At 39.1% G+C, this 22,199-nt stretch overlaps 1 protein-coding gene across 1 annotated transcript in view; it reads right to left on the minus strand.

Annotated features, from left to right (window-relative positions):
* pigg (phosphatidylinositol glycan anchor biosynthesis class G (EMM blood group)) overlaps positions 1–22,199 on the minus strand; it is a 69,750-nt gene that overhangs the window by 1,939 nt on the left and 45,612 nt on the right. Inside the window, exons 11-12 of the mRNA XM_080035211.1 lie at positions 8,547–8,856; positions 2,641–2,804 (exon numbers count right to left, since the gene is read on the minus strand). Coding sequence (XP_079891337.1) covers positions 2,641–2,804; positions 8,547–8,856 — 474 coding nt within the window. The remainder of the gene's footprint in view (positions 1–2,640; positions 2,805–8,546; positions 8,857–22,199) is intronic.

Genomic DNA, 22,199 nt, shown 5'->3' on the forward strand with positions numbered 1-22,199 from the left:
TTATATTAGGTTACGTTTTGTATGCAAGAGAACGGCAAAGTATTTTTTTTATTGCACGTGATTAAGACTGTGACATTTAGATAGTTTTAATGTCAAATTGTGTAGTAAGCAGTGTATTAAATCAGCGAGAAATGGGATTGATAAGTCTGTTAAATGCAAAAAGGTTGTAAAGAAAGATATTAAATCAAATACAGTATAAAACCAGTATTGAACAGTTGGATTAGTACGTTGTATTGCTTTAACTGTTTGTATTTATGTCAGAATGCGACTTTTTAGGGACATTTTCAAAGATGAAGATAAAATCCTTTTGACGATTCTCCTCTGATCAGTCTGTTAAAGGTTAACGTGCACTAAAGCCATTTAAACATTCGCCTCAAACTGTAAAAAACTGCTTTGAGTCCAGAGTGATTGCGAGAGCCGTTGAAAAGCTATTGATCAAAGTCTGTTTCCAGTCACTGTGTGTGTGTGTGTGTGTGTGTGTTGTGGTGAGGCTGCTGATGGTGCAGAGAGAATCCTAAATGAGCCGCTGTACATCAGGCTGTTTCAGACTTTCATTCGTCATAATGTCTCTGAGTGAACAAAACACATTACAGGTTACATGTTAATACGGAAAGAATCACGCTGTGATTAAAATCAATAAGGATACAGGGTTGTGATTGTCCTGGAACGCAGTATGGATTTAATTTAAACACAGACAGACAGACAGACAGACAGACAGACAGACGGACGGACGCACATGCACACACACACACACACTTAATGTTAGTGTAAGCTCAGTGTCATAAAACAAATCCCAGCTGTGTTCACACATTCATCATCAATATTCTAAGTGAATTTTTTCAATAGAGGCAATTTTATAGAGGCTTAGAGATTTTCATTATTTCTCAAATTTTTTATGATGTTTTTTATATATTTTACAAAAAAATGATCCTGAAAACATTTTAGGGCAGTGATTTACCACTAAAGCCGAAGGTGTAAGTATTTTAATGTTTTTAGATTTCACGTCTCCATCTGCTACAGAGGCTGAGGAATAAAGAATTTAGTAAGCGTTGACATTCTGTGCAGTTTCTCAGAAAACCCTCAAAAGGTTTTGGGAGGTTGGGTTAGGAGTTGTTATTAGGCGGACTTGGCTCTTGATGGGTTATATTAAATGCTACTTTATAATCAGAGACTGGACCAATGAAACAGAATCACTTGTACCATCAAAGAAAACAAATGATACTGTATATACCTACTTTTTTCTTTTTAACATAAAGCAATTACTTTTTTGTAGACATATACCTGCATTTTCGCTAGCAGCGTTTGAACAACAGAAGCAGGTTCAACAAACTCTTCCTATGCAAATACCTGTCTACTGTATGTCTACATCAAAACAGCATTTCAGTTTTGGCTCCATCACCATGGCAGCTGTTGCCCAGTCCCAGACCTCATCACTCAAGGCTGTGTTCAAACACACACGCACACACACACACACACACACACACACACACACACACACACACACACACACACACACACACACACACACACACACACACACACACACACACACACACACACACACACACACACACACACACACACACACACACACACACACACACACACACACACACACAGGCTTTGCTCCATTGAAGGTCTTCTGCAGGTTAAGCTGTTAACATGCATCTTTGAAACCCTGTGAGCTCGTTCTCCTTGTTGCACTGAGTAAACCAATTAGCAGAATATTTCTCTGCACCTGTAGCCTCTCGCCCACAGAGAGGATCTGGTATTAAGAACGAAAAAGTATCAAGAAGAAACAAACTAACACTCAAAAGTGACTGCAAAAGTGATGATGGTGTAAGAAAGTGTATTAGGCCAGGTGGGAGAATTTTTTTTAGAAGAAAATATGTTTTCATTTATTTTTTCATTATGCATTTCAAGAAAAAAAGTTGAAATTTTGAGAATAAAGTCGACAGGTCGAGACTGCGGTAAAGTTGGAAAGATGTTGACAGATTAGAGCTTCCGTGATCAGTAACTTCTGAAAAAAATTAACTTTATTAAGAAACAAACGATTAAACTTTGCTTTCGTCCTAAGGCAGTCAATGGGCTACAACCTAATTTTTGACCCAAACCAGACGTCCTCTAAGCTCCACTAATAACATTGGTCTCTATGTGCAGCGGGCCGTGAGACGAGAGCACAGGGACCGTCTACAAAGGGCGACACCCAAGAGAAAAATATTGAATACCTTCACTCGTATACAGTGCGGTACAGTCACTAGTGGAGCTTAGTCTACTTTAAAATAATAAGTTTGTTTTATTAGGTACATAAGGTTGTATCCTCTTGTCTGCCTTACGACGATAGCAAAGATTCATTAAGACCTAGAGATTCACAAAATTATATTTCCACTTTTTTCTCTTAGTGACTAAATGATAAAAATAAAAATAATAATAATCCTCTTTTCCTATTTTTTTCCATCCCCCGGCCCTAATATTCTACTGTATAGAATTTTTTTTGGATTAATCCATTATTGGAGAACAGCCCTTGTTGGACATCCCTGCCATAAAGCAACACATACAGTATATAATACCCCATAGAGCAACATATACTGTAAATAAACCCCCATAAAGCAACATACAGTACATATAAACCCCCCTCACCTGTCTCTCTGCGAGCTGAGGAAGCAGACGAGGTGACAGGCCCAGAGCAGCGGCCCGGCGTACGTGCTGAGGGCCGTCAGGAAGATGGCGGGCGCCTCGATGTAACTCTCCAGTCCTACGAAGCCAACAGAGATGTCCACCGTCGCTATGTTGTTAGAGTTACCCTGAAAACACACACACACACACACATTCATGTTTTTATCTCTTCCGGGGACATTACGTAGAGATACATTGAATACCTGGAGACTTATCTTTACCTGGACCTTACCCTAACCCTAAACCTTACCCTTACCCTAACCTTAAGTCTATTCATACCATAGAGTAAGCCTTCCCCCTAAAATGCAAGTATTAACGTTATGGGGACTTCCATTTTGTCCCCAAAAGGAAGGTACGTCCCCAATATCACAATATGTAAACAGAAAAAAGTTCCCACAACATAAGTAATACACACACACACACAGACACACACACACACACTAGAAAACACCTTTCAGCATTGCAGAGGGCACAGAAATAACTAACAAGTACACAAAGGTCTGTGTGTGAGGCTTTGTAAGCACTTCAGAAGGTCTAGAGGAATGCTCCTTTGCTTTATCATCATTAACTCGTAGCTTCGGGCCACTTCCCAGCAGACCAGTTGTTTGTGTGTTCCAGTCCCTGACCGGAGAAGCTTTCTGTGTGAACCTGGACTCTTGTTAGACCCATGAAGGGCAGGGTGTAAATTTGCCAGCACACACTTTTTCTATTTTTTTTTTATAAAGAGTATATTTCTAGCTCAGTTACCTTTGCAAACAGTTTTACAGTATCTCTGGAACAAGCCAAATACAGTATGTCTGTAGTAAACTTTTCTAAGGCTGTTTTATGTATTTTCTTTTTTATAGCCACAATTCAAAAGGTATTTGGTTCTGTTAATGCATGAAATATTCACAAAATGAATAATGTAACATAGCACAATATGCAATGCAACAATATATGCTAGGGGTTTCTTATGTCATTTTTTGCTGTAACAGCTAAACCAGAATATAAGAAAATCATGATGACTGTCTTTAAAAATTCTAAGTCAAATATATTAAAGTGTCTTTGGACAGTGCAGATCATGGTATAGTGGGATCGCCATCTAAGCAGGTTAAATTATTTTGGGAACATTACAGCTAGTTAAATCAAGGGAAACAAAACACGATATATCATTGACAAGCTTTACAATAAATTCAGTTATTAAGTTAAAACTATGATAAAAAAATAATACAAACTGGCAAATGGACTTACTAGCGTTTTTTTAGCCGATTTTCTCAGTCCCAAAGCGCTTTACATTTCTAACCACATTCACCCATTCACACACACACTCATACACCGATGGCAGTAGTGTTACTTAATCTGATTATCACATTATTCAGATCAATGAAATTATTAAGAATCTTTTCACGCCTTCAGACAGATCAATCAAACTGAACCTCTGAACAGCGGCTCAGACAAAACGCCTAAACGCCTCCGCTCAATTATTTTCTTGTAAACTTCAAAGTGGCCCGTTTACAGTATTTCACTGTGTGAGTGTTTTGCAAAATCAATATCCGCGTGCATAACAAGTGATTATTACACTCAAAAATCAATTGTGATTTTAAGCTGTAGCACACACAAACGTGAACACACACACACACACACACACACACACACGCACGTCTCTGATCAGAGAGGAAGAGCACAGCTTGCTCCACCCGGGTTTAGAGTCATATTTTCTCTTCTAGCTTTTCTTACTGAAATCTCTCTGTGATTTTTCAAATGTGTCATTGTGTACCAGAGGAAAACATATCACTTATGCAGAAACAGGGAGTACAACAAATGGTTTTATGATTACATTTCAGACAAATTGTCAAGACAACTGTCAGAGAGTGTGGCTGATATAATACAGGCGCCGCATTAGGAGTCAAGACACACTTTTGATTTTTTGGGGGAAAAGTCTGAATACTGTGTGCTGAGAATAACTTAAAAGCAGTTTTATTTTACCAAGATGTTAGCCCGATGAGACCAGTTTGATCTTGTACAAGTTTTACATTCTTTTCTCTCCAACAGATCAGTTTGGACTTTCTCCAATCTCCGTGGGGAGGAGGTCGGTCAAAAAATGCCCTAGCCAATCAGGGCCTGTGTTCTGACCTAATGTCCATCCCTTTTTAATAGAAGGCAGCTTCTGATTGGTTCATGTAGTCGTCAATCTCTAGCCTCAAGAGCACAGCCATATCGCACAAGTGTATTCGTCGATCCATGTTGACACCAGTGACTACAATAACCAATCAGGGGCTGCCTTCCACTAACGGACGGGATCCGGTCCATCCCCACGGTTAATTCCTCATGTCACACAATTTAACTTTTTTTTCTGTGGCAATCGTAATGTCTGTATCCTAGGTTACCTGGAATATGTCCCATAATCCACTTGTGTTAGTGTGTGTTTGGCTGCCAAGAAACAAGGACACTTTGAAAAACAACAGATTCTTGCCAATATTTATGATAAAGCTTTTCATAAATACAACGGAGAAAGTAACTATGCTGCTACATTGAAGCTACAGTATAGTGCGTAACGTTTCCATATAAACTTCAGTCATGGGTGTGACTGAAGTTGCACACTATAACTTTAAATGCCACTACACTGATCAACTGTAACTGAACTCGCCAGTTGTTCTCAATTCAACATCCCTTTGATTGTTCTGTATAACAATGGGTTTTAGTTGCAGAGCAGCGAATTTGAATCAAATATGTCGCTTAGTTTAACCGATCCATTATAGTAACAGCTTGGTTGAGAATGTTATTACTCAAACGGTCTGTAATTACATGCCTGGGCGCCTACACTAAAGAATAGTCTGGTGGCGGTTTATTCTATTCCAGAGGCCATCAGAGTATTAATGAGCCAAGGGTGATAAGGGTAATTAAACTGTTAGGGATGTAGAAATTCAGTGTTGACAATAATACACACGTCTGCTGTCTTCGTGTGTGTGTGTGTGTGTGTGTGTGTGTGTATGTGCAGGTTAAATGAAAAGGCAGGTGTCATATCTGCCTTTGAAGAACATTCGGAGTTCTTAACACTATAACTCATCCACAGAAATCACACTAGTCCAGTTGGCCTTCACGCAAGTCCGGAAATTAAAGTTTATTACACACACACACACACACACACACACACACACACACACACACCCCCCCACACACCCACACACACACACACACACACACACACACACACACACACACACACACACACACACACACACACACACACACACACACACACACACACACACACACACACACACACACACACACACACACACACACACACACACACACACACACACACACACACACACACACACACACACACACACACACACACACACACACACACACACACACACACACACACGCTTGCTCCTATTACAGTATCCCTACACTTTATCAGAGGTGATAGCTTTCACTAATACATCTAGCCTCTGTGTCAGAGCGGTAAATTACATGTCCCTTACAATCAGACAAGAAAAACTAGCTGCCTGCCCTGAACTGACTTTAATAGACAGCGACCCAGTGCTCACACTACCATGCTAAAGAACAGTTTTTATCACCATGCCATCCAGTTTTTAAACTCCAATGAAAGTTGTAGGACAGAAAAATGTCTATACCTGTTAATGTCACGTACAGTACGTCTTTTTCTATATTTTTGTTACACTTTAAGTATATTGTCACTTTTATGTACAGGTATATAGGTCTTTGATTTTATTATTGTATATTTATTTTACTTGTACCCTACTTTTTAACTTACATTTTTAATTGTTTTTGAAACAGTCTAATTTTTCCTCTGATGATTTTAAATGGCCTGTAACTGCAAATGAAAACATCAGCGAAAACAAAGCTATTTGTATAGAGTCAGTGGCGTGCACAGACATTTCGGGGGGCAGATGCTCAGTGCAAAAAAAAGGGCACAATATATTCTATCGATGAATGAACAAATCATTTTAAGGGTATTTGTATAAACCCCCCCCCTGGCCTAATGACTGTTAATACCCGGCCTCACATTGAGTGTTTCTCACAGGAATTTGGGAGACTGTGTTTGGGACCCTGGACCTTGTAAGGGGGTCCGGGGGGATTCTCCCCCGGAAGAAAAATGTTAACCTTTTAAAGAAAAATTCATCAATCTGGTGCACTTTGAGAAGAAAGCTAAGGCTAAATCACCTGTGTCAATGTGGGCTATTTAGTACTATTTTCTGGAATAATTTGGAGACACAGAATTACCAAAAAGCAGAAAGAAAAGTTTGAAAAAAAAAACAGTCAGCTTCGGATTTTTTTTAAATAATCCCTTAACCCGAATTCTGTCTTTGAAGTCTTCGTTAGGCCCCTGATCTCCGTACTAATAATATCCTATTAAGGTAAATACAAGATTACTGCAAGTCTGGTAACAGAAATAATTTATGGTTGGGACAAAATAATATAATTAGCTTATATAGCTTCATGACTGATTTAGTACCACCAACCCACTTTGTGTACTTAAAATAACATGTGTGGACAGCTTTTAAGATATTTCAATAACATTTGAGGAACAGTTCAACATTAAAATATGAGCTTTAAAAGGCCCTGAACAGTTAACATGACTCTGGTCTTGACTCTAACCTTTCATCTTCATCTTCCTCCTTGCTGCTGGTGGATGCTTTCATCCAGGAGAGCAGACAGCTGCTCCCCTGGGCTGCCTGCTGTAGCTCCCTTTCTTTTTCCTTTTTAACCTCTCCTTTCTAGGCATTATACTGCAGCTGTGAACTGCTGCTGCAACGCGCCTCCGTTTGTGTCCACTCTGCGCGTTCACGTTGACAAAGTGTGCGGAGGAGGAGGAGGGGGGAGGGGGCATATTTATTGGGGCATTATTGTCAAACGTTTATAATCGTTGAGCATTTATAAATGATAATGTCGGCATGGGCCACATACACTGTAAAAAAAAAAGAAATAAAAAAAAAAGAAATAACTTTCAGATTTAAAAAAATAAAAAATTCAAAAGGGCACTTGATTGGGCCAGGGGAAAAGGGCAGGTGCTTCAGCACCACTTCAGGTCTACCTGTGCACGCCACTGTATAGAGTTAATATTAATGCCTTCGCTCAGATCCAATATCCTGGAAACCTAAGACAAAACGATTTACAGCAGCAGACCGGAACATCCTGTGTCCGAACGGTGCTGTATCAACATTTTCTTTGCTTCACCATCATCATATTACCATTATTAAGCTGACATGGTCACATGTGAATACATTAGCTCATCACGAATCACACACCGCCTAAGCAAATGCAAGCATTGCAGGCACGCGCTATAGCAAAGATCTTGAGGACAGCAGGCGCTGGTGTTGTATAAAACACTTCCGCCTATGTACAAAGGAGAGGCTAGAATCAACAAAAACTGAAAGTTCCACGTAGCGAGTTTTTACAAAATGTAAAGTAATATGATTCCAATATGTCTTAAAGCCATCTATTGGGTTTTTAAGACTATTTTGATGATTATCAGGATAATTGTAAATAAGAACGTGTTCGTAGTGACTTACCTGTAAAAATAAAGATGACATTTTTTTTTTTTTTTTAATAAAATATGGCCAGGATATTTATGAAGTGTAGTTTTCATATGGACCCATGTCTATTCACATTATTTCTGTAAATGTGTTTGATTAAAAGAAATAAAAGATGTGTGTGCTTTCAGTGAATCAACAAAAAAAAAATCTTATACCTCATCGATTACAGATTAATACATTACAGCCATTTATAGAGTTCTAAATAATATTTTGATGATGATTATGGGGATCATTACATTTTTCTATTTTTAAATTGTGGGTAATTGTGACAGCTCCTTTTCAAACTGTCCCATGCCTAGTTTCCTTATCCCTGTTGCTTACCTGAAAGTAGAAGAAGGCCTGTCCAAACCAGTAGTGCATGATGGTGGTTTGCGCTGCGTCATAGTGGAGTTTCTTCCAGATGAACTGAGCCATGAGCGTCTGAATCAAGAGGCAGCCGCACAGCACCGGCAGGTTGTGAGCTCGAAACAGCAGCGAAACCAACAGCACCAGGCCGCTGTAGATTTCCCACAATCCTTTGCTCCTCAGCTTGGCGTCCGCAGAGATGATCTGGGAGCGAAGCAGGTCCTTGGTGCCCGAGAAGAGGATGCCCAAAACAAAGACGTAAACAAACCGCGCCTCCACTGTTCCCCTAAGAAGATGACACAGAAAAGTAACACATTGTTAGCTTAGGAATATGCATAGACTGAGTAGGGCAGCACAATTAATTGAAAAAAATTAAATTGTGATCTTGATTCATATATCTATGTCATCTCATTTCTAAATGATGACGATTCCCCCATACATGTAAGTCACACAAAATGTTCACTTCTTTTCTTGGGAAGAATTCTAGTTGTTTTATTAATGACAATTATAGCTACACAATGTCAAGCAATTAAAGTGTCATTCACTCAAACAACTCAATAGATGTTGTAACTTGCCAGTATTCCTCCTTCAGTCTCGCAAAATAAGAGAGGAACATTCTAATTTATTTGGTATTATTATTACTTATTTTCTTACATTAGAACAGACTTGTATGAGAGAATCGTGGTTTACATTCTTGGGGAGAAAAATCGCTATCCCAATTTTAGCAAGAAATCATGCAGCGCCACTCAGTGTGGAAATTGTGTCTGTAACATAAGAATATGAGAACAACAGCAAATTAAAAATGTATTACAGTGTCTGCCTTTCTCCAGAAACTTCCGGTCTCAGTTAACATTGTGGTATATGCAGCAGTTGGTTGGACACCCTTGTGCTTGGAAACTCCCAGCTCCCAATGTGTTAATCATTAATGTGTTGGGTTCAGTAGTCAGATGTATGCGACCGGCACAATATTACCTGCATTTTAATCTAACAATTATCCATGTGCCGTAATATTTGTGCGTGTGAGACGGATTTCAAAAGAGTGTTTTGGTTTATTTTGTTGGCTGCCCCACAGCAGAAAAACAAAACAGAAAGGTTACAGAGTCATTTTATGGATTTACAAGAAGACACTTATTGATTTTCCTGTACAAAACTCCTCATTCAATATTCAAGTAATCGTTGTAAGGGTAATTATGGGGGCGGTGGGGCCTGCAGCTGTCCATGCATTTAGCGATGAAATATCCAGTGATAGGTTTTAGATACGTCAAATTCAATTGAGCATAAAAGTCCCTTCAAAATATAATGGATACAAATAGAAAAAAAAGATTAAAAATAGAAATAAATAAGGCAAACAGTTTGTACAACTGAAAAGATATATATCATCCCTGTGAATCTGACATTATTTTGTGGATTAAGAAAATGTTGATAAATGCGGAACCTCAAGATACAGTATATGGGCAAATATGACAGCAGCACTAACAGCAGATATGAAAAATTTAGTGTAAAAGCTAAAAAAACAACAAAGAATAGCTCAGTTTTAGTGTTTTGTGTTTCAGTCACTAAAGGTATAGTGCGTATCTTTTTCATGTAAATGAATGTTGACACTAAATTGATTAGGCTTATCAGCTCCACAAAACTCTCTGTATATTTTTCAATATGGCACCGTTTACAAACTGGTGTCGCCCCCTGACAAATGCGCAGGAGCTCAGAAAAATCGCAAGAAATGTTTCAGTTGTTGATTCTACTGCTAAGAAAAAACCTGGACATACAGCAGTAGGTATAAAATCCATGCACTGCACGTTCACCGAATGCTTGCCTAATGTGCACCGACAGTGTTGTTGTAATTACTCAAGAAAATTCTCATTGGGGGCGATAGAAGTTACGCACTATAGCTTTAACTTTATTCATTATATCACTGAAAAAGCTAAGAGTATACAATAATTTTTTTAATGAGACAGCTAAGGATCTACATTTGGTACCATTGCATTAAGTCAGACCCCTTTGTAATACTAGTTCACTACATTGATTCATATCATACCCACACACACACACACACACACACACACACACACACACACACACACGCCTGCCTCTTCTCAGACAGGATTCCTTATATTTCTGTAACTCATAACCTTCTTTCATTTAGTATTCTGTGTGTCAATGTAACATTAATAATTAAAGGCATGAGACAGGAAGACAGAATGAAACGCCGCAGGAGAACACACACACACACACACACACACACACACACACACACACACACACACACACACACACACACACACACACACACACACACACACACACACACACACACACACACACACACACACACACACACACACACACACACACACACACACACACACACACACACACACACACACACACACACACACACACACACACACACACCGTCTTGTTGTGCTCTCTGCAGCGCTACAGTCTAAGAAACAGGGTATCAAGTAAGTTTAGGGTCAGATTACTTTCTTCAGCTGCCAATGATGTAAGAAAAATCTATTTTTTCTGAGTAGCACAGGTAGTAAATAATAAGGATAACAAGATTGTTTGTGGCAACACTATGTAATTTTTTTTTTCTGTTTTCACACTGTGTTTTATACAGAAAGTAACACAACTTGTTTACCAAAACATATCGCCTGTATTTCTTGACATAATCTAACATTGCATGATAGATGACTGTACAATACGTCTTACTAGACCGCTGATCTCGGGGATATATAACACGGTTTACTACATCCTGGTTATCTTATATCCGTCCCTATATTCATAAGAAGAACGTAACATATTGCAGGAGCAGTTTTTGTCTTTAAGTTGAGAGTGTTGAATCAAAGGATCCAGTAGCAAGCCATGACATTGAAGATGCCAAGAAATATTATGGAGAAATGTTAATTTTAGGAAGGCAAGAAAATAGCAGCATGTCACTTTTACAACAACATGTTTACAACAGTTTTCATAAAGTATAGTATATATACATGTTAAGGGCCCTACACATCCAAACAGGTGTTTTTCTGATGACTATGGCGTAATGTGCCAACAAGTAAGATAACATGGCACACACACACACACACACACACACACACACACACACACACACACACACACACACACACACACACACACACACACACACACACACACACACACACACACACACACACACACACACACACACACACACACACACACACACACAACACACACACACACACACACACACACACACACACACACACACACACCAAATTAAACTGCCAAACTTTTTAAAACGATTCCTGTCTCTGTCTGCCAGTTTGACAGGGGAGCACATGCTGGGGTGATTGTTTACAAGAGCTGTGAGTGTTTATGAGCTGTTAAATCAATGCAATTAAAGAACCGATGCGTGCTTTCTTTCAATTATAAGTCTCATAATTCAACACTGAATGACATAAATCATGTGTCTAGTCGGTCGAGCTCTGGTAAATTCAATCCAAATTAGTTTCTAGTGTATTTTAACGTCTTTATCTGCTAACAATTCACATTAAAAATCTTAGAAAACAGGCGGTCCCAGCCCTTAATGGGTTAGAAGTTGAGTTATGTAAGTTTTGAATTTATGTCCGCGAGATTTAATAAAGATTTAAGGATGGGTATTAAAGTGTGTGCCCCTGTGGGTGTGCGACAGCGAGTCTGGGTCTAAGGTCTGAAGCTACAGCAAGGTTAATAAAAAGTTTCACTGGGACTCTTCTCCTCCTAAAAGGCTTACTCCACAGAAAACCTCTCTCCAGATATTAATTATTTATACGCCCCAAAAAGTTCCAAATCGAACCTTTAAAGGAAAAGTGCTTTCGATTATGAAGGGCGATTACATTTAGTCTAAAATCCAATTCAGGCATTCAGCGTATATGTCCCCTTATCCACGGAAAACTTTTGCCCCTAAATTGTCTGTTTAATTAACTTAGATTCATTGTTTGTCCCAAAAAAAAGGAGAAAGAAAAGACATAAGAGTGTATGAGTGTGTGTATGAATGGGTGAATGCGGTAAAAAAATTTAAGCGCTTTGGGGCTGAGAAAATCGGCTAAAAAGCGCAATATAAGTCAAGTCCATTTACCATTTATTTACCATATTAGTTATAGCAATGATAAGTTGTTTTAATCGTATTTCAAAATGGAGGGAGGAGAAATACAGAGCAAATTAAGTTTTTGGAGACACTAAATTTGAGTTTAACCCAGAAAAACTGAGGATTTTAATTGTATTATTCAAACATGTAGAGATTCTGCTATTCTGATTATTATAAAATAATGCAGTTACTGTCCAGAGCTAATTCAAAGTCACTTTCAAACTGTCCAAAAGTTTTTTTTCCAATACAGGAAAGTAAATAAGCTACTTTTCAAAAAGCAAACAAATATTTAAAAGGAGATGCATGTGTTTTTTTGTATGGGTACAATTACGGAACAATGACAACCTAATGTTTCTAGATACTGTATTGCAAGCAATGCTGTCTACTATCTACTGTGATATTGTTTTAAATGATTGTTTTATGATGACTGAATAAACAACTACAAATACTACTACTACGAACATATATTAACACTGCTATAGAGAATACAATGATTTTCTGACCAGCAGATCATATTCATAACTGGATCTTATATTTATTTAAAGAAGCTTTTGGTTATATTCCCAAACTGCAAAGACTCCAAAGCTATTTACGCATTAAAAAAAAGATCTCCTGTTTGCAGTGACATTACACGATGACATTACGAAAGCTACCGCAGAGTAGAGAAAGGAACTGTTCCGTTGCAGTAGAATCCAGGCAAAGCTACAAAAGCATTACAGGATAAAAGCTGATCCTCAAGGAGTTGAGAGAGCATTGCCCATGTTTTATTAATCAGTGTGTTTTATGGAAACCTGTTCCAACAGCGGAAAAGGCACCGAGTTATACGCTGCATACAGACCTATTCTTTATTATTCACGACTCTCCTAACAATGTGGCGGGGATTGTGTTCATCATTATTTTATGCAAAAGGGAAAAAAAGTAGAAAATCCTAGGCCTTGGATTTGACTGTGTGACGGTGACAGTGATAGGGTTTTGTGCTACAGAGTTTTGCTTGTTAACTTGCCTCCCAGGGGGTGAAACTTTAAAGCCTTCAGGAAACCTGGTCTAACATTATATTTTTTTTTATGAATATATGTAATATAAAGGTTTGGTTTCTTAATAAGCTTTTACAAAAATCTTGATTGGAAATAAAATGTTATAAATATTAGAATGAAAACTTTGTTAAAAATAACTGTCTAGATATTTGACAGGACTGTGCGGGCGTGGCCGTATCAAACGGTCTCCATGTCATGTCATTGTCTTTATAGAACGTTCGGGCAGAGAACTGCCGTGATTGGTTCAAAATACTTACTGTGTCATAAGAACCAGAGCATAGCCCTTCTCATCTAAACTGAATTTCTGTAAAGTTTATCAAACTTAAATGACAATAACTTTCATTTGGATTGATAAATATGCCTAACTCTTTTCAGATGCTTTACTAACTATCATCCATTTAACTCCCCACATTACATAGTTAGAAGGATTTTGTGGATTTGGGTTTACTGGGGCTTTAAATAAAGATGTGTTATCTGACAACTACTCTGGGTATTCATAGACACATTCTCCCCTATGAAAACCTGCATGTGTTTCTATGGACTGGACGTCTTGTGTACTAATCCACATCACTCTGAGACAATAAGCATTTTGACACGACACTGACGCACGCAGACTTTGTGAGCGCTGAAAGATATCTTGTTTGCTTTGACATTTTCAGGGCAGGAAGCGCGAGGCCTCCTCCTCCTCCCTGTCTGAGTATTAAAGGCTATTTGCAGTTTATGTAACTTCCCCAATTGCAACCTCACTGAGGTAAATGTCTATTTGTCATATTGGGATGTATAAATAACCACCTCAAAAGTGTCCTGATTATAGTTGTCGCAAAGCACAGATTTGCAGATATCAGATAATTCACCTTTTCCAGCTCCTTCTTAAAGGTGGGGTCAGCGATTATGAATAATGCTTGTTGTCAAAATCTCTTCTTGTCAAAATCAGTGAATATCTCCTCACGATCCGCTACCTGTCTTTACTGTGTGTGTGTGTGTGCTGAAAAAAAATCCTGTGTTGATTGTACACAGCCTAGGCTCTGTAAACTTGCTAGCTACAGTCGGTCCCTTTGGTTACATAACATTTGTTTACATACCCAGGAGCACACGCAGGTAGCGGATCATGAGGAGACATTCACTGATTTTGATAAAATTATTTTGACAACAAGTGTTCCCCAGAATCGCTCACTGCACCTTTAAATTAGACTTGTCATTTAGCTAAAGGGTTGTTACGCAATCTATCATTTTCATCTGACTCCACAGATAGAAATTGGGCAGCAATGATACTAAGCAAGAAACCAGGCAACCCCTCGGGACAATAACCTCTTGCAGCACAATCGCAATGTCATGTTTCTCCAAACAGACAGATGTAATCCAGGTTAAAAAGCAGATACTGTAACCATGGCAAATGCTGTGTTGCAAATGCTGCATTTTTATTTTGTGTGTGTGTGTTTGGTGGCAGAATGCAAAATCCTCCTGGAAATCAAGTCTAGAGGTAGATTCCTGTTGCAGCCAGACTTCAATCTAATTAGTACGGAAGAGTGTTAGAGCTACAGGAGAGGGGAAAAGAAATGAAAGGAGGGTGTTTATTTTCTTCATTATGAAATCGAGAAAAAAGTCAAAATGTTGAGAATATATTAGACAGTCAGAGACTACAGTGCAAGCTGTAAAGATGTTGACAGATTCAAACCTCCGGGATATACCTCATAAGTTAAACATTATTAAAACACAAACGATGTATATTTTGCTCTTTCCAAAATCCCTCCCTCATTAACCAGTATGACAGACACTACATAGTTGACCCTATAGTCGGCACTGAATTTCATTTTCCTGTCATGGATGAATCTTCTTTGTTTTTAGCAACTTTTTTATCTTTAAAATGTGCCGTAGTGGTTAGAGCGCCCGCCCATAGAGGCTCAGTCCTCTCCACAGCAGACCAAGGGTTCAAATCCAGCCCGTAGTCGTTCTCTGAATGTCATTCCCTTCCCTGCCCAATTTCATCTCTGTCTCTCCAAAACTATCCAATAAAGCATAAAAAAAAAAAAAAAAAAAAAAAAAAAGACCGCTGTGGAGTTTTTAGCTTACGTTGCCAAGGCTACTGTCAATTTAAACATATGAGCTGAGTATTTTAATTATATTGAATCTTCACGTGGAACACCATGTAGTTATTTTAAACCTTGAACTTCTTTATTCATGAATATGTAAAAAAAAATTGGATTTGGACTTTCAATCCTTGGGGAATTCTCCGCATATTACTCTGAGAAAACTAGACAGTACGAATCAATCTAGAACATGTTTTCTGCATTATGTTTGTGTTAATGGTGAGAGAAAATAGTAGCCTGTCAAAATGGGAAACAGAGGAGCTGCCTGGATTCCATGTTACCTTGGAAACAAGCTCCAGTGTTCCAGCGAGTGAATAACAAAAGGTAAGACAACGACCAAATCCCCTCAACAGGTTTTTAGTGTATCCCCTCCATCAGTCAACTGCAGCGGGCCTAGCACACACACACAGGCGCTCACACACACACACACACACACACAAGCGCGCACACACACACACACACACAGGCAGGCACACACAGAGTCTCACGGACACACACACTCTCAAAGACACGCACACAGGTGCGCACACACACACACACACACACACACACACACACACACACACACACACACACACACACACACACACACACACACACACACACACACACACACACACACACACACACACACACACACACACACACACACACACACACACACACACACACACACACACACACTAAATCATTCAATTCAAGGTAACGTATTGCCATAGGAATAGCTTTGAAGCAGACAAGCTTGATGACAGCTTGAAACTGTTGCATCCTATCTCCATTCTCACTATTTTTTTAAAGATAATTTTTTGGCATTTTTGCTTTTTATTAGACAGTTTGGAGAGACAGAGATACAATGGGGTAGAGAGGGGAATAACATGCAGAGAACGACCACGGGCCATATTCTAACCCGTGTTCTGCTGTGATGAGGACTGAGCCTCTATGGGGGGACTACACTCTAACCCCTACACTTCGAGCGCTTTATTTAAAATAATTCTTAATCAATACACAAGTTATACAGTGTTATAGAAAAGGTACCAAAATTAAAAATATTCTTGAAACTTAAAATTACTAAAACAACAGGGATCATTGCAGTACAGCAAATCAGAGTAATCAAGTAGGCTAACTCCGTGCCAGAGGAACCAGCTTTGAAGCAGACTATAGGGCTGGCCCACTGTGTGTCTGATCCACAGCGTTGAATCTGGGCACGTTGAACTCACAGCCATTGAAACGCCACAGGGACAAAGTGGCAGAGTTTAAAACAACGGCTACATACCGACCGTCTAATTGCACAACAAACAACTGGATCAATAGCTGCTCTGCTGGCAGTAATGGCTGATGTCTTTCTCAGCTTTTGGTCAGATTTAGAAGAGAAAGAAAACTCATTTTGAAACTGGTTTAGAAAGAATAAAGTACAAAGAATGGCACTTTCTTGAGCTATGCTTAAAGCTGTAGTGCGTAACTTCTGTTGCAACCATGAGGTATTCTGAGTAATTACAACAACACTGTCGGTGTATCTACATGAGGTAAGCCTTGAGCTATTGTGTACGGATATGTTTCCTTCTGCTGTACCAGCAGGTTTTTTCTTAGCGGTAGAATCAACAACTGAAACATTTTGTTGGCGCTTCTTGAGCTCCTGCACCAGTGTCGGGGGGCGACACCTGTAAACGCTGCCATAGTGAGAAATACAGAGAGATTTTTGTGGAGCTGATAGGCTTAATCAACTTTGTTTCAACTCATTTGGCGATGACTTGAATTTAACGACATTCATTTATGTGAAAAAGTTACGCACTAAAGCCTTAAAGTCAGCGGAAGCATAATGATTTTGTCAGCAGAATTGCCTTTGAAACAGGGGTTATAAAATGGTTTACCTCTTAGGTAATAAAAGTGAAGACTGAATTCTGTGTGTGTGTGTGTGTGTGTGGTTGTGTGTGGGTGCGTGTGTCTGTGTGTGTGCGTGTGTCTGTGTGTGTGTGTGTGTGTGTGTGTGTGTGTGGCCTATGTAAGAGTGTGTGTGTGTGTGTGTGTGTGTGTGTGTGTGTGTGTGTGTGTGTGTGTGTGTTGTCTATGTGTGAGTGCGGGTCTATGTGTGTGTAGTAGGGGTTCACAGGTGTTTTGAGACGAGTGTGAATATATTTCCATTTTTAAGAGGGGATCGGTATGCATGAATATTTTTAAATTGGGAACCTGCGCCACAGTCCCTCTCTGGATAAAGGCACTACATGATAAAATGGGTCATATTCTTTGCAAGTGGGGAACCAATTCTCTCACTCTCACACACACACACACACGGACAGATGAAAACTTGAACATTGTAAACGCTTATTTGTGGCTACACGTGTGGTTGAGAAATCTGCCAACAATGCTGAGAGGGAGGACAAGGACTGTAAGAAAGTTTGGCGATGATTTACACACACACACACACACACACACACACACACACACACACACACACACACACACACACACACACACACACACACACACACACACACACACACACACACACACACACACACACACACACACACACACACACACACACACACACACACACACACACACACACACGCAGAGACAGACTTGGCCGTCAGCCGACTGCTTTGATGTTGAGCTACTTCCTTTTGGAAAAGCTTGGTCAGAAAATTTGATTTGCTTCATCTTTTATGCAGGGTTCACTTCATACAGCTTTTTAAGAGAAAAATTCAATCACTTTCAAGATTTTGAAGTTCAACTTTTTTAAAAGGACCTGAAGCTTTACATATATTTACAGTATATGAAGAATTTTTTTTTTATGATTTCATACATTGAACGGTGTTCATAACATTTATATTGACAAACACCTAATAAAGCTATTGAAGTGGATGGATTTTCGATAAAAATATACATTTATAATACTTAGAATAAGTACTGAAATCCAATATAAAAGGGTGTGCCCTTCCTTGTCCTTTGTGGTATTCATTTATGCTGAATTTCTAACAGCTATTGAAGAAAAAATTATAATTTTTTATCAAAATAAATGTTAAAAAATAAATGAGTAATACATAATAAATCTAAATGAGTCTGCTTCGAGAGCCCAATTTAGTATTGTATTATAATTTACATCAGGTTATTGAAAATAAAATTGTGAAAACTAGACAGTTTTTTATGGATGATCCCTAGTCAGTCTGGTCAATGCGGAGGAAATCCAGCATTTTCCATGTGTTCAGATCACAAACATATTTCAACGTTAAACAAACAGCAAACGGTTCAAATCAAGACATTTCAGTTGTTGTTGGGTAGCAATCTCGAATGTCTCACTACGCAGTTCATGAATAAAAAGCAAAGCATATGTTCGCCTGTAGGTTGATCTATTTTAAGGTTCATGTTTGATGATGCCATAAAAAAGGTGTGTGTGTGTATGAGTGAGTGAGTGAGTGTGTGTGTGTGTGAGATTGCGAGAAAGAGAGGGAGAGGGATTGAAAGAGCGAGAGAGGGAAACAGACCAAGAGAGACAGACTGTATCCACGGCGACATCAATCCCACTAACTCTTTGAAGCGTTTAAAGGGAGCAGCGTTCACTGTTCTAAAGCCCATTAGCCGTTTTGAAAGATGCAATAGTGCAATTAGGCAGTTGGCACAGAGGGATAGTCAGAGTGGGAGCAGGGCAGTTGTCAGGGGGCTTTACTGTGATAGAACACACACACGCCTGCACGCACGTGGGCGCGCGCACACACACACACACACACACACACTATACAAAGTCATTCCTTTTTAAAATTAAAATGATGGTGTGAAAGGGAAAAACACAGCAATAACACATACAAGATGTTTGGCTTTTTCAATTCAGATAAGTGAACTGCTCAGATGTTCTCTTTCTAAAATACCAAACAAAAAAATCTGACCCATGGGAAATTAGATCTTTTTTTAACAATTTAGGAGTTGAAAGCTAATTTGTACCATACTAAAAAAACAAATCACTATTCAAGTACTACTACACAACTATAGCATTCACTTTCCCAGCACTCACAATAGAGCATCTGTTATAAGGCCCAAGACTAACGTGAATACATCGATTTACAGCACATCCTGTGTCTCCCAAATGCTACTAAATCAAAGTTTACTCTGCTTCACCTTTTCAGCAGGAAATGTTATTCAAACCTCTACATATTCAACTTTTAAACTCCTTTTATACGATTATGACCTTTATTAACTTTTTCAAATCTTCATACTCAGCTATCCAGTTTAGCGTAAGCTGTTTCAGCATTCACACGCATTTTCAGCAGGAAATGCATTTTCTAGTACCATTATTAATCTGATATAGTCACATATTATTACATTACCTCATGGCCATGCATCCTGCCGTCTCTCTTTCCCTAAACGAATGCACTCGGAATGCACTAGCAAAGATCATTAGGACAGCGGCCGCTAGTGTCATATAAACACTACGGCTTTTGTCCAACGGGGGCGCTAGAATCAACAAATACCAAAAGTTCCTCATAGTCACTTGGCAAGACCTTTGCCAATAAATCCCCAGTCTGAACTAAAGTCTAGAATACTTCCTGGAGACAGTCTGGCAGTATAATGATGAATGAACTTGTTCAAGTCTGAAGGGAAAAAGTGGAAGTTCTGGGTCAACTGTCAACCTTGTGTCAATCATACAGTTCGTCAAAAGGAGCCGAGGTCCCTGCAATACTACAGTCAGGCGTGTGTGTGTGTGTGTGTGTGTGTGTGTGTGTGTGTGTAAGGGGGTGAGAGGTTGAGCTTATAATTAGGTGAGCGAGTGGGATAGACTGCCAAGAAGAACAGCAAAGGTTATGGGCAAGGCCAGGTAGTGCCGGTACATGAAGGCAGGTCACGGAAACTAGTCAGGACGAACTATGTGCCCCCCCCCCCCCCACCCCTCGGAAGCTCATTATTTCCTGACGAGAGGGTTAGTGGCTAGATAACTCTCCGTGTGCCAAGCTACAGTCTCCAGGAAGAAAAATTACTTACACTTAAGGGGCTGCTAAGATTGTCGATTTTATTAATTTTTTTAATGGAGGATGCTAACAATGGCTATTACATATAGATTGTGCTAAAATGCTAAAAGGTTAGCTGTACCGTATGCAGTTTTTTAAGAGGCATTGATCATCGTAAAAAAAAAGGTTTTAATTATTCATGATAGGTTCAAGGACACGGATTATTTAAAAATGCTCTCAGCACGGAAGGGTTGCGCATGACATGAACTGCTTTATCATACATTGTGTAATATGGACGTGATTATGAAGCTTAATGTGCTTGATTAAGGCTTGAGGATGCAGGGCAGGACACTGTTACCCTCCCCTAGGCATAACCCACAAGGATTTCAGTGCATCAGCAGGTTAGAGAAATCCAAACGCTTTCCAAGATTTATCTCTCAGTGACGGCGCGGGGGAGGCAGGAGCAATTTAAGAAGTGAGATAAGAAGAAAAAGCTTTTTCTGAGCAGTTTTTCTGTATCGTTAGGAAGTACAGTAACAGAATTCCCCTGGAACTTTTTCATCTTATAACTGGACGTGTCTGATTGTCAAATACATTTGTGAAGCTTGATTTAATATGATTATCCTTTATATAAAAGATAAAGAAATGAATTCAAGAGTCTACAGCAATGATATCAATTGTGTGAGGTTGTACATTAGTCATGCTGTGTTCCAGATAACTTGCAAGTAAAGATATTAGGAGTTCCTACTTGTTAACTCAGAGCATATCTAATCTACCCTGATATCATGAAGCTTTAGTTGTCAGACGTCAAAAAAACAATGGAGGCGCACATCAATAATGGTTAACCATCTACTAAAATGGCAATGTAAAATTGAATCAAAATAATACAAACTATCATAAAGCAAAACCTGTTCTTGATGTGATTGATATCAAACATGTTGCCAATGTGTGCCAGTAATTAGCTGGTTACGAATAACTGTGAAAGTTAACAATATCTTCTCTGCAGTTATTTGAGAGAAATACATTAAAAAATGCCTAAAAAAGTGAAAACATTAGCTTGAGTACTGCTGACCATGCAGTTGTCTAAAGACTTGTCTGTCATTTTTGCCTGTTCTGTATTTTGCACATCTTGAGCCTCCCACAGTAGCTTCTACCTTCCTCCAAACCATATCCCAATTTGGACATTGTTACTGCTCAGCACCGGAGGACAATGAATGGGTTTGTATTTCAGTCATGGAAGCTAAAAAACAACCAATTTTTCAAAGCAAATTTGAAAAACAATTTGTCCAATATTGTGCATTGTGATTTATTGCTCTGTACAGTGTGTTCTCTAATTAGTGAGGCCTTTTTCCTCTCTCTGTTGTTTTCATCAGTTACAGAGGACAGGAGGGCTTGTGCCAAAGACCAGAAGAGAATAGTCGATGCTGCTGCAATTCTTACCGACCGCCATTTCAAATCAA

Source organism: Ammodytes marinus (assembly GCF_949987685.1).
Source record: "Ammodytes marinus genome assembly, chromosome: 10".
NCBI lineage: Eukaryota > Metazoa > Chordata > Actinopteri > Uranoscopiformes > Ammodytidae > Ammodytes > Ammodytes marinus.